The sequence below is a fragment of the Micromys minutus genome (assembly GCF_963924665.1).
Source record: "Micromys minutus genome assembly, chromosome: 14".
In the NCBI taxonomy this organism is placed as follows: Eukaryota; Metazoa; Chordata; class Mammalia; order Rodentia; family Muridae; genus Micromys; species Micromys minutus.
In genome coordinates, this window is record NC_137983.1 from 15,310,427 (window position 1) to 15,325,740 (window position 15,314).

The 15,314-nt window shown below is 34.1% G+C and overlaps 1 protein-coding gene across 2 annotated transcripts in view; it reads right to left on the bottom strand.

Annotated features, from left to right (window-relative positions):
* GLRA3 (glycine receptor alpha 3) overlaps positions 1-15,314 on the bottom strand; it is a gene marked incomplete at both ends in the record, with an annotated part of 172,948 nt that overhangs the window by 133,484 nt on the left and 24,150 nt on the right. For both annotated transcript variants that reach the window (XM_080928701.1, XM_080928700.1), the window contains one exon: positions 7,542-7,669. In XM_080928701.1, the coding sequence (XP_080784827.1) occupies positions 7,542-7,669 (128 nt within the window). The remainder of the gene's footprint in view (positions 1-7,541; positions 7,670-15,314) is intronic.

Sequence of the window (15,314 nt, forward strand, 5' to 3'; positions counted from 1 at the left end):
TGAACCCACACACTTCTGGTCACTTGATCTTTGACAAAGGAGCTAAGGCATTCAATGAAAAAAATGAGAGCCTCTTCAACAAATGGTTTTGGTTCAACTGGCAGTCAGTTTGCAGAAGAACACAAATTCACCCATTTTATCTCCTTGAACAAAGCTCAAGTTCAAGTACATCAAGACCTCTACATAAAACCAGGTACACTGAAACTAATAGAACAGAAAGAGGGGAAGATATTAGAACACAGGAGAAAATTTGCTGAAGAGAACATCAATGGCTTATGCTCTAAGATTAAGAATAAAAAATTGAACCTCATAAAATTACTAAGCTTCTGTAAGGCAAAGGATACTGTCGAGAAGACAAAATGAGAGTCAACAGTTTGGGAAAAAAGCTTTCTCCATCCTACATCTGATAGAGGGCTAATATCCAATATATACACAGAACTGAAGAAGTTAGACTCCAGAGAATCAAATAATCCTATTAAAAATGGGGTACAGAGCTAAACAAAGAAGTCTCAGCTGAGAAAATTCAAATGGCTGAGAAGCACCTAAAGAAATGCTCAATATCCCTAGTCATCAGAGAAATGAAAATTAAAATAACTATGAGATTCTTCCTCACACAAGTCAGAATGGCTAAGTTCAAAATCTCAGGTAACAGCAGATGCTGGCTAAAATGTGGAGAAAGGGGAACACTCCTCCATTGTTGGTAGAATTGCAAATGGTTCAATTGCTATGAAAAACAGTCTGGCTGTTCCTCAATAAAATGGACATATTTCATATAACCTGAGGACCCAGTTATACCACTCCAGGGCACATACCCAAAAGATGCCCTAACATCTAGCAAGGACACATTGTTCACCATATGAATAGCAGCCTTATTTAAAATATCTAGAAGCTAGAAAGTACCAAGATTATTTTCAACAGAGTAATAGACACAGAAATTGTGATACAGTTACACATGGAGTACTACTTGGCTATTAGAAACAATGACTTTGTGAACTTTCCAGGCAAATGGATGGAACTAGAAACTATAATCCAGAGTGAGGTAACCCAGTCACAAAAGAACCCTCATGATTTGTACTCACTTATAAGCAGATACTAGCCCAAAACTCAGAATATACATGAAACAATTCACAGACCATATGAAGCTCAAAAACAAGAAAGGACAGATAATGGATGCCTCAGTCCTTCGTGGAAGGGAAAACAAAACACTCATGGAAGAAAATAAAGGTTCAACTGCTAGCCCTATTGCTGATCCCAAGAAGTGCTTACTGGCAGGCACTTAATATGGATGCCTCCTCAGAGGCTCTGCCAAAGTCATAATGATACAGATGAGGATGCTTGCAGCTAACCATCAGACTGAACACAGGAACCTCAATGTAAGAGCTAGAGAAAAGACTGAAGGAGACGAATGCATTTGCAAAACTATGGGAAGAACATTATCATCCAACCCAACACTTCATATTTCCCAGGGACTAAAACACCAACCGATGAGTATCCATTAAGAGACCCATGGCTCCAGTTACATATATAGCAGAGGATAGCATTGTCTGGAATCAATTCAATGAGAGGCTTTTGGTTCCATGATAGCTAGTTTTCACAATGTATGGGAATTCCAGGGCACTGAGGCTTTAGAGATTGGTTTGGAAGGGAGCACCGTCATGGTGGTAGAGGTAGGGAGAAGAGGGATGAGAGCTGGGGGAAAGGGGACAACGTATGAAATGTAAATACAGAGAATATCCAATAAAAATGGGGGAAAAAGAAATGCAAATACATAAAATTTTTACAGTAATATAAGTATAGGCAACCAGTGGTTGCTGAGAAAATCATAGTTACCTTTTCCTTGGATAAGTATGTCTCTTGATTGTTGAATGCTAACTTGTAGGCCCTTAACCATATACAAACCACAAAAAATAATAGACTCAACCAAATATGTGTTACATATTTGTGTGTTTGTACATATCTGTTCACAAGGACTTTAATGAAGAAAAGAGGCTACTATATACACTGAAAATGTGGGGGCTGTTGCATAAGATGGAGTGAATGGTAGCTGAGAGGGTGTGAAGGACTAAAAGTGAAGTGATAAAATTCTATTTCAGTGAAAATTTATTTTTAAAATAAAATCAGAACAAATGTAAAATATATTTTTAATAAATAAACATTTAAAATTTTAGAGATCTCTGTTGCGCAATAGACAGTGCCACAATGTTCTAGCAGTATGTAGACATGCAAATAGAAAACACTATTTCCCAAAAGTAGCAACAATAATAGTGTCTTGGAGCATAAGAATTGTCAAAATGAGAAAAGAAAATCCTTAAAATGTACTGAATGGGAAATTGCATATTATATGCATGTAATATTTAAATATGCATGTGATATATATGTATGCAGATAAATATACATACACTACAATACACACACATACACATTACACATGCAAATATAAGTGTGTGTATTTGTGTGTGTAAATGTAACAGAATATATACTAGGAGTGTTAATTGATTTGCAATATGTGAAGAAAGTAGTAATATAGAGAAGTGTTGAAGTAGAAATCTCACAGGTCCTGAGGAAACAAATAATGTTATTTCTATCTTTTAAAAAAGTGAACATTAGACCAAGAGTAAAAAAAAAAACTACAAATATGAAATAAATACTGGTGAAGAGTTGAGATTTGATCTTTAAATGTGATGATATGCCAACAGAAAGAATCAAGATTAGTAACAGGGACAAGAAGTAAATTCCAATAGTGACTGTAACAATATTTTTATTAAATACAGTGTTCTTATAGTGATTAAAGTCTTATGTGTTATTCATTTGTTCTACGAAAATGTTTTGCATTTCAAATGATCCAAATTTTTACTTGGTTAAACAAAAAAGACTTGAAAATGGTTTTTATTCTGTCCAGAGAACAGGATATTGTCAAACAAAAATGAGAATTCACTAATGTACCAAAGAAAATTTTAAAAGTTCATATTTATTTTAATGGCCTAAAAAGAATATTAATGCTTGTATCCTTGAAAACCAAACCATTTCTGCTGTATAAGAGATGCACTGGCTGTATCTAATATTTAGAAATGATTTTTTGCAGAAGTAGTGATTGTCATTTTGTTATATATGTCGAATGTGGGTTTCATTTCTATGATACACTTTGCTCTCCGCATTCACTGAGATTATAAACTCTAGTGTCAAGGTTTCTCTTCCTAAATTCAAGAGTCCAGATATATATTTTAATATAATGTACACACTGTCTGCTCTAAGTTGTAATTTAAGTTTTATCATACTGTGGGGACTGCTAGAGTCGCAACTTGACTTCACCCCAATTGTTTATGTCTTGAAGTGCAGGGCAGATAGTCAGTGCTGTGCCAATCAGTTTCAACCTGTTAAAGCTAAGAGAGAAGGTAGAGATAAAGTGAAGGAATGTCGCTGGTTGTCGATAATTTACAAGTAAGCTTCATATCTCTGAGGTCTATAGGATCTTGTCAAAGGAAAGAGACATCTCCATTTATGGAGTCCTTACATGACCTTCAAAGCACCTCAAGGAGATTTGGAAGGTTGAAAACACATGTCCCTTTGTTAACTGTAGAGTAGTAAGTTATTACGAGTGTACCTATGACAAATAACAATACATGAAGAAGACTTTGAAATCAGCCACTGTTTGAGTCAGCATGTTCTTGTCTGTAAATTAGGAGGGCTAGTGAAACTCGTTTCCTGGAAATTTTACAAAAGATGAGATGAAATGTCCAAGAGGGAGCTGAGTCTTTTGGAATACTAAATATTCTATTATTTTATTCTGGACGCAGCAAGTATAACAGTATTTCTCAGATATTCATAGATACAACACTATGCCACATTTTAGAACCATCATCACACACAGTGTAAAATAATAAGTGAAGTTATCATGCTATCAATAAAGTATTTTTTTCTTTATTTCCATTGAACAGGGGGAGATAATGAAGCCACAATGGCTCCTTAATGTCAGTGGTAGACCAGGAACTCAAATGTGCATGAATTCAGTAGTTTCTAGAGTATTAGTACTATGTACTCTGGGTAAATTCAGAGGTATGCATTATGATTTTCCTAAATGTCTTAGGAATAACTGGCTACAGAATGAAAATCATTCAGAACTTTGGTCATTTAAATTCAGAACTGGAGAGATGGCTCAACATTTAAAAGCACTGACTCCTCATCCAGAGGTCTTGAATTCAATTTCCAGCAACCACATGGTGGCTCTTAACAATCTGTAATGAGATCCAATGTCATTTTCTGAAGACAGATACCATGTATATTCATATAAATAAAGAAAATAAAGCTTTAAAATTCAAAAAAAAGTTAAAGGCTGTTAATGATGGTTGGCAGATGACATAAAGCAACTTGTTATGTGAATGCAAGTGAAATGGGAAATAAACTGACCCACAAATCTTCTTTCCTTCTCATTTTTTTGTAAAACATGCATGGTCCGGTGTTAGTTGTCCTGAGGGAACTTTTGCTACCATTTTGACATTGAATTCTCAAATCTAAATTCTTTTTCTTAGTGTTGGCAAGTTTGGTGTATTAGGAACTCTCATTTTTACTGTTGAAGAGTACAGAAATGATGTAAGTAAGGGAAGAAGGATTTATTTGGCTTACAGTTTTTAGAGATACAGTTTCTCATGACAGGGAAGGCATGTTGGCTGGGACCAACTTGGTCCAGGTGGCTTCCTCACAAGTCTACAGAAAATAGAGAGCTGAGCCCAAGCTTGGTCAATACAAGCAACCCTTCATCCAGACAGATATCATGATCTGAAGGTTACATTATCATAGCCAACCATTTGAAGACCATGAGTTCAAACACGGGTGACTACAAGAAACACTTCATGATCGAACAATTATATTTGAAAAACTCAACGCTTATTGTCTTTTGAAGAGGCAAAATAGAAAAACAAAAACATATCCCCCCAAATCTAATCCCCCGCACAAGCACATAAGGTCCTCCACAAAAACAAACACACAAAACCAGTGACAGTAAAAACGAAGGAGAAAAAGCAGCTGCATGTTGCTCATGTAAACCAACTCAATCGTTCTTCATTGCATTCTACTTCTTACAATAAATTTTGTGGTTTGTTATAAAAACAGTATTAAAACACATTTTTCCTGTGTAATTTTTTAGAAGTAGAATTTTTAGGGCAGTGTATCTACTCTGTATGATGTAGACATGGTACAAGCATAACATATTGTTGTGATTTTTTTTAGCCTGTGAATATTTTTCATCAGGAAAAAATAGCTCTAGGGCATAGTAGAGGCTCTGGGTCATCAACTATGATAAATTAGCTACATTAATAGATGAGACCAATAATGGAAAATCAGGATAGAATTATACATTTCTTATAATCTATATTTTTTCTAATTCATAAACTGCTCTAACAAGTGCCTGCTCATTTTACCCTAAATTATACAGACAAATTGGAGCTAAAAAAACTATGTCCATTTTATTCTCATCCTGAAACTTAAAGAAAAATAACGACAGGGTTTATTTTATTAAATTCTACTTGTTGCTTCTGGAAGGTAGAGACATAGAAAATAAAACGGGAACTTCGGTTACATTCATTGCACACTTGCGATCACACCAGCATTTATGAGACTGAGGCAGGTGGATTATCTGGAGTTTGAGACCACTCTGGGGTATGTACTATCAGTCAGTTATTGCCCCGCTTGAACTGTTTAGTAATAAACCCCTTAATGAAAAGCTAAGCATGATTTAAGGCATACATCTATGAGTCTCACAGATACATATTCACATTCCCTCAATTAGCTTTAAAACCATGTGTAGTTGAAAGCTTAAGAACAGGTGAAGAGATGAATCTATTTTTAGGTGGGTCCTTCTCTGAGAGGAAGTGGAGAAGTTAAGGGGTAAGGATTTGTAAAGGTGGAACTGGGAGGTTGGTGAGTGTTACGGGAATGCAAAGCAAATAAAGGAAGAAATGTAAAACAATGGGACACATTTCCTGTTGATAAATTCACACGTGGAAATTCACAAGAGAATATACTTCCATCCTTGTCTCTTCTTGTTTACATTGTTTTTTAATCTAACGATTTTAAAGTTTGTTTGACGTTTCAGTTTTAAATTAAAGCTTATTTATGAGAATGAAAAAAATTGTTTGTGCACCACATGAACGTAGTGCCCTCAGAGGAAAAAATAAATAAAAACACTGAATCCTCTGTTATTGGAGATAAAGATAGTTGTGAGTTGCTGTGGAGGTGCTGATAACTGCATCCTGGTCCTCTGGAAGAGCAACCAGTGCTTTTTATTTTCTGACACATCTACAGAATCATTGTATGTTTCACTCCCAGAATTAAGGTAAATTAAATTCCACATTATTTAAATGATTTTATTACTATGTAATAGTATTCAAAATAAAATCAATTGGAGCTTTCAGACAACCTTCTAATCTTTCATTTTATAGTATGGTTATAGATTGATCATTATATAAATATATTACTTATAACCACATGAAATAAAGGAAGCAATACTCTTAAACTAATCTCTCCTTTCTTTTAAAGAAATTTATGGACAATAAAAAGTTTTAAATCACTTTTAAATATCCGGCAACTTTTTCAATAATTGAATGAGTAATTTTCTGCAGTACAAAAGTCCTCCTTGGAGAACTAAAAATGATCAGAAAGAGCCAAGCATTGTGGCTCAAGCACGTACTTCTAGCCCTCTGGAAGGAGAAGCAGGGAAATCTGAAATTTGTGACCAGCCTCACTATTTAGACATGGGACTTTATCTCAAAATAATAAAAAAAAAATGCAAATAAGCAAAGGAAAGGAAGAGACAGGAGGTATACTCCAGTGTGACAGCAACTGTGGACCATAGGCAATCTCCCGGCCTTGAACAAGAGTTGAGGATGGGGAACTTAAAGGTTTATATTGAGATCTTAAGTTTTTTACCCCCCACAAAAACAGAGGAGTATTAGTAGAAAGAGAGACACAGACAGACAAGACACATGAATGTTTTCCCTCTCTCCCCTGCCCCTCTCTCCCTCCCTCTCTCCCTCCCTCTGTCTCTCTCTGTCTCTCTTTGTCTCTCTCTGTCTCTGTCTCTCTCTCTCTCTCTCACACACACACACACACATACACACACACATACACACACACACATACACACTCACACACACACTCCTAATTTAGAACCCAGGCATAGTTGCGGTCACATGTAATATTATCACATTGAGGCTAAGGCAGGAGAATTGCCTAAATTGTTTTCTTCCTTGGACTCAGTGTTTAGAATACCCAGTCAGTCAAGGAGACATAACAAGGCCTTGTCTTAGCAGACCATAACCAACCAAACAACAAGTAACTATTAAGAAGAAAACAGTACTGTTTGTTCACAGAGGGCACATTGTACTAGTTCTAAACATAAAAATGGACTTCCCTTTGTAGCCACACCTTATATTAATACAGTATTTTAAGGACTGTTGGGAACAAGTGTTGCAGTTTCAGGTGGAAGCAGTTCTAAAACGTATCTTCTTTAAGAGCACTGTGTCTGAGGAAGTAAACAGGACAGCTACCTTTGAAGTTGGGCCTGATTCTCGCATCGTACCCCGATGTCCTCCCCATTAGCTTGTCCAGGAAATCAGAAGGTGACATTGGAGTACCTCGGGACCGAGCACTGTTTGTTTCCTTCGTGGCCACCAAACTGCAAATGAAGACAGAATGAGATACTTTACAAACAGAAGCCAAACACTGCTTCCTGCAAAGTAAAACGAGAAGCAAGAATGCCTTCGGCAGTAACACAGAGAGAAACTTAGGTACCGCACAGTGGACGTTATGCGGCATGCATTTATGCATTGATGATCAATGCTGGTTTATACAGGTTCCTTCGTTTGGGCAGTACGTGGTATTATACAAGAGAACAAATTCGGTTCCAATTTTTTAAGATTTCACAAAAGACAGATTGATGTCAGATTGCCATTTTTGCTAAAAGCATCCTGAGTGATTGAGGCATTAAAATATATGGCTGTAGCTGTGATGGCCAATTATTCAATGCTTGTATTTTGACAAAAGCCTCTATAATTTATGTTCTGTGCAATTTGCTCAGTAGTGTGTGTGTGTGTGTGTGTGTGTGTGTGTGTGTGTGTGTGTGTGTGTGTGTATGTGTGTTTTCTTAAAGAAAATCATTGTATGAATAACTTCCAATATGATTTCATTTCACCCTAACTCTTCCATTTCCAACTAAAGTCAGGTTTTGTCGTACTAGGTTTATGACATCAACATGATTTTTTTAAAAGACAAAACTCAGTCTACAGCACATGGTATACTCACAATCCTGTGGCCCTTTAGATGTCTAGAAGTGTACAAAGGATTTTCAACTCACCATGTAAACATGCAAATCTATTTGTTTTCTGTCTAAGAATTAATAGCAGTGTACTATTTTACTATTTTTCTCAGTGTTACTCAGTGTTACACATTGCCTCAGGATATCTATAAGTACTTTTGATACATTTCTGCAGGAGAAAAGCTTTTTGCAGTGGTGAGTTACAAGTTACATTAAATAAAATGCTCTTTGCCAGTAGTGCATTTTCTCAGGGAAAGGTGAAAATAACTGCTCACTGAGAACAAGGCACTGTTGTTATAGTGTTCCCACAGAGCTTGAAAAGTTGGGCTAGAAATTCAGTAAACTGCAATGTGACAAGTTTCACTCTTCTCACAAAGACCTATGTATACTCAGTAATTAAGTTATTTCCTAGATTTCTGAAGTCCTCTTATTAACTGGCAGAGCTTTGAAAATGTTGGTTGTCAGCTTTCTCCCACCATTTATAGAGTTGATAGACCCTGCTTTTGCCTGTCATTCCTACAATGTATCACTTAAACCTCTTGTCATATTGGCTTTATGTTTCATTTCTCTAAAGATACAATGTGCTTATGTCTCCATGTTACAGTTTCTATTACATATAATTTTATTTTTATGTATGATCTTAGATACTTCCTTAATATTATTTTTAGGAATTAAAAGACTCTCAAACTAACATCAAAAATTGATATTAAAAATACTTGTAATTCTTTTGTGTTTTCAAACTGAGAAATCAAAATTTATTAATAATTACATACAAATAAGTATTTAACTGATATTCTAGTGGTAAAATTGAAAGCAATATATTTCATCTATCTAAATATAATCTATTATATCTTTCTCCAAATATCATCTATACATCTACAAACAATGTATATCTCTATCAGAAAATGAAAAGATATTTATCTACACTAAAGTAGTAGGTGTTGGCTATCAGTTGTTTTAAAGTTTAACAGTGTATACTTTACAGTACATTAAATAGAAAATACATTATGGAAGCAGTCATAAGTTGTATTTTACCTAAAGGTTAGTGTATTTGTGGGTGTGTGTGTGTTTATGCATGTGTGCATGTTTAGTATTCATATGTGTGTAGTGTGCATGTGTGTGCATGTGTATTTGTGTGTTTATGTGTATTTGTGTGTGATTATGATCTGAACACAAGCAAAACAGATTCTTTTCAACAGATCATATGTAAGCCCAATAAAAAGAACATTGGTAAACTACAATGGTATCAGTCCCAAATTCCTGGTTGAATATTTTAAATTCTATTGTGAAATATGTTCAAACACTACCCAAATCAATATAGCAAATATTTTCTTTTGAGAATTTTTTAAAAAGGAAAGTAAAATTATTACTATAGTAGTGACAAAATAAATTTTTACTTTGTTAATAACAAATTATTTAAAATATTAAGTGTGTGATGATAATTAATTTCTATGTGTAAATAAAACACTTTGGTTATGCTTCTTTTCCATTTCAATAAGTCAGATGTTGAAATAATTGTGCTTTTTAAAATTTGATTTGTGTTACTCCTATAAAATTTACCTTGAAGTATGATCTTGCCTCCTTAATTTTGTGTTTTTGGCTATTGAACACAATGTTGTAATATCAGATCACCAGGAATGTGAGGATCCATTTTTGTTAAGGGCAAAAATTATATGAGTAGAACTTAATTACATGTTTCATTAAGCAATAACTCCTGAATCCTGACAAAGACTCGGTATTATTCCTTAAAGAATGTAAAAAGCAAAAGATTTAAGAGAAGGAAAATCAATATATAAACAGAATATTTTAATTTAAAGATATATGTATACACACATTTGCACATGTCACTAAATGCCAGCGTTCTGTTAACACAATAATAAGTCATTGTTTATACAATTAATAATCCATGTAATTTGAAGAAATGACAAAAATTGCATCTCCTAGTCTCCTGTAGTCTAATATGAAGCATGGAAGGTATATTTCTGCCAAGTAGTTTTAAAAGTATAAACCATTTTAGTGCCCATGAGAAAACTCATAGAAACTATCTACTTTCTCTAAAAGGCAACAGTGAAACTTATTGATGAATAAGTAACCTTATGATTTTTCAGGTTTAAATTAACATAATAAAATTAGACAAAAAATTGTGGTTACTTTGATAAATAGCACATTATATTTAATATAATTATTTATCTATCTTGAAGTTCTATGTTGAAATTCCAAGCCTATGGTAATAGAATGTGAAACTCTGTGCAGCTAATCGACCCATGGTAGTAAAGTTATCATAAAAGAATTTCCGGAGGTTGGTTTAACTGCCCCAAATATGAGGAGGTCTTTAAACCAGCAAAACTTTACCAGGGGAATTTTGTGGCTTAATCTTGGACTTTTCCGAGTGCAGCACTGTGGAAAACACATTTCTGTTGTATATACACTCACATTTTCCAACAGATTATTACCATTTCCTAGATGGGCTAGATTCAGAGAGCCAAGCAATCAGGTAGATGTGTTTGTTTTTATTGAGATAGACTTAATTTTGAGTGAAAATTAATTTGTCTGGAAAGGACCACTGAATCGTGGCTATAAGATATTACTTTTCTTTTCTATTGCTAAAAATAAACAGACTTTGCATAAATGTGAGACTTTATGTCAACTCTTACCTGTCTTACATTCCTAAAATGTTTTGCTTACACAATAGTCTCTGACCATTGTACCATATTAACATCAGCTGTAAGCTACTTTATATTTAAAATATTTCATGCTAAAACATATATGTAATTCTAAAAATATGAAATATGCACTGTTTTGAAGTGTCAACTTAAGATATGTTTGTTTTTACATTTTTTAAACATCAGGCTAGAAATCAAAAATGAGAAAGTTTACAGGGTTCATTTAAAAAAGATATTCTGAAAATGGGCACTATCACCAAGGTCAGATTTTGTTCAAATTCCTACAACACAGCTAAGATATTTACAACAAGTTACTATCATTGCTAGCAAATTATCACAATCAGTGTTTTTAAAAGAAGACTTGACTCCTATTTAAGAGTCTTCTCAAAATCAGTGTTAATTAGATTTCCTCCCACACTTGGCTGCTGCTCATATCTATGATGTACTGAAGATGCCATTTACAATTAACTGTATATGGAAATCAAGTGTAGTCTTAAACACATTCCCTTCAAAAATTTTAAAAATCTAAATATCTTATATATTAATTGTAGAAAGTATTTGAAACGTCCAAAGCTTTTTGCATATAGTTCTTTGAGAACTTCAATAATATATATTATGCTCATATTCACCTTTAGGCATCCCTTGAACACCTCCTAAATTTACCATTAACCTTTGAATATCTCCCATCCCTGTCTTCTTTTGATGTAAATAATGCACTAAGTCCAGTTAGTATTGCCCTTACTCAGGTGGGTGGAACCACCATCTTAGAGTAGATAGCATACCAGGGACCATGCACTTACAGAAAACTGACTCTTCCTTTCCCAGAAACCATCACCTTTCTATAGTTCCTCAGGTAGGTAGGGCAGCTGGGGTCTCATGAGTCCCTCCCATCCTTGCTAGAATGTGGCCAGCCTTGAACTTCTGTACTTCTCATGCAGGAATCAGAGCTGACATGACGTCATGAGAATTTGTGCTGCTGAATCCAGTGGTCACTGCTTCAGTCTGGTTCTTCATGAACTCTGGCTCTTATGATCTTTCTACTTTGACTTCTGTGATAGCTCCTGACACTCACAAATGGGAAGCGATATGAATGCTTCATTTGTGAATGAACATTACAGGACACATATTTTGCACTTTCATTAGTTATAGGTTTCTGTATTAACTGCCACCAAGTGAACAAAGAAACTTCTGGAATAAGGTCTGAGATATGAACTAATAGATGGTTACAGAGATATGAATTTACAAGATGGATGGAAAGTATGTCTATTTGACAGAATACTAGTAGGTTCACCAACTTTTTAAGGTTCGAGTACTCTACTTGCTTAGTTTCTTGAAGTAACCATCAAAATTGTCAAGAACTTTGAAAAGATAAACAATAAAGTTTTTGGTGCTCAAACCAATGACACAATATAAATGCTTTTAACTTTTGGTTAAACTCTCAACTACTTTATCAATGTTAAATGAATATTCGTATTATAAGTGGTAATTAGATTTAGAGTGGCCCAAATTATTGTACATGTAAAAGAACTTTTCTTGTATGTGTGGCTACAAACCTCAATGTATACTATTTTTCTGAGCTGATTTGAACAAGGTGACCTGTTGAGAACAACTGAGTGTTCGGATTCTAAGTAGAATTTTTTTTTTAATAGAGACTACTTGCTGTGTGTCTTGTATATCACTAGCAGGTCTTGTAAAGTGATGACTCCTTGGGAACATCAAGTCCAGTTGTTATTGCTTCACATTGTCTGAGTGAGAGGAAAACCCAGCCCAGCTTGAGAAATAAGACCAGAAGAGTTTATTATAGTCTCTTATCCATTTTCTTATGCTTCAGTGTAGGAAGAGCTGAAGAAAACCTAGCCCATTTTAAAGTAAGTGACATTTTGATTATTTCAAACAAAAATACTATGTTTAAGGGGATTATTGTAATTAAGACATTAGTAATAAATATTTATTTTGATTTTTATATTTACAGGAAGTTCAAAGTGGGATAATATAAATGAACAATGTTTGAACACCTCTGCAAAACATAAACAAGTAAAAATCTGATGGACTACCAGATCTTGAATCTTGATACTGGGCAATGTGTCAGTAAAATATGAATACTGTATTTAAATGATCCCATTTCTTCCTGAAATGAGTGTGTGAAATCCTACATTGCCAATAGAAATGACAACTGCTACCAGGTTACAAAGGTGCACTAGTTTTGCAAATGGTATCACAATAGCCTTGCTATCCTTAGCTACACTTTATAGATGAGTTTGCATTGTTTCCCCAGCACAGTAGCATACTAAAACCACCAGGATATATTTTAGATTAAGTCAATGATTCTTTCCCAAAGTGCTATGAGAGGGTGAGAACTCATTCACTCTAATGAAATGGCCATGGAGCCTTGTCTCTTTAACCAACAGCAATTTTTGACACCTTCACTGCTTTCAGTGTTTAAACCATGTCGCTGTGTCTCCTTCATAATGAAATTGGAAGAAAAGCAGACAGAAAAACCTCTTTTGAAAACTGAAAAAAATACACAGTGTGAAATATCATGGCTAATATCTGCAGAGAAAAGATGTTTGCAGAAGAGAACATGACATTTGAGGTTGTATTTTCTAAAGCAATGCGTTTAAGGAGCAGCAGCTGAGAACAGAACAATGGAGCACAGGCTCTGAATGTATGATGAGACTAACATGAAAACAATTACATCCGGGCTCTTCTAAGGTGTAAATTCATGAGAACTAAAGATTTCAGAGAATTATAGAAGATGGCAAAAATAAACAGAAACAGAGATTCTAGTATCCATGGTTTCCTTGGAGTTACCTGTTTCTAAGATTAGACTGAAACACAGTGATCCTAGGTGCCGGCAATCTACCATTATAAGTAAAAACATGAAACAGCCATGTAGGAAAAAAAATGCAGCAACACCCTAGATTTTCTTTTTTAAATACCCAATGATCTATCTATCTATCTATCTATCTATCTATCTATCTATCTATCTATCTATCTATCTCTCTACCTACCAACCAATCAATCATTTATAGAGATCTGTATCTATAGACATATATATATAGATGAAATATACCTATCTATATCTATAAATATGAATATCTAGATACATCTATCTATAGATTTCTATAGACTAGAGAGATAGATATCACCTATAGAAATTTCTGTATCAATAGGCATCTATAGAGTAAATAAATAAAATATATCAAGTTATATCCACCTATAGATAGATATCTATAGATTATATATATATGATTTAAAAAGACTAATAATAAAAATCATGCTGATTATATAAAAATATTCAGATTTTTTCTGTACATTTAAAGAATTAAAACATAAATTATAGAGTTTCAGCAAAGAAGTCTACTTTTATTTACCAACCAAATTAACAACACAACTTTAAAATAAGTTATGTTTCAGAGCTCAACTGTCTTCAAAATAGATTAGGGGCAAGTAATAAATGAATGAGGCATCAGGGACAGATACTAAAATGAAGACAATGGGATGGAGTGAAAAGTATTTTAAAAGCTTGGATAAATTACATGAATAACTATAAAATAGCAAAATAAATAGGATGAGTAGGAAATCTACACAGAAGCAGTAATCAAAGGATTAACTGGCAAAGATACTATAAATCTAAATATATTTAGCAGCAGAATCATTATGTACTAAGTTTTACAAGGACTATTGTAAGGTAATTTTTATTTACATGGAATATGTCCTAAAATAAGCAGGAAAGGATAACCATAAATTTAATATTAATATCCACATTATTACTTGTGCCATGTGACCTAAACTAGGCAGAAAACAATAACTACAACTTTATTACTATTATTATTAATTTATAATGTTGCAGCAAAAATTTGAAATCTCAAGCATGCTAGGAAAGCACTTTATCATTGATCCACAATGTAACAGGTATAACTGAACAATAATCATCCTTATACCAGTTGTATCTTTATCACAAATGACTTTTTTTTTACTGAACAGTTTAATAGTTTTAAGCTTAAAATTCTTAACTCCTGTAGCTTCCTGAGAGCTGATTATCTCATGGGTAATGGATAGTCTGCTTGTAGTTTTGGCATCAGTTTATTTCAGCCAAAAGAACCAAAAGGCCATAACACAGCTAATTAACTCGCAAATTTGTAGTTTCCTAATGACTTATTTATTTTAAAGGAAACTAATTAAATGTTTCACCGTACATCGAAATTGCTTAGAATTGGCTTAACAGCTCTTATTATGTATTGAGTGCACAAGATAATTAAACAGAAGGCCTCATGGTAGAGTGATTAAAGGCTCCAGATGCACAACCAGGAGCCTTGCTTTCTGTGCCTTTGCTGTCACTA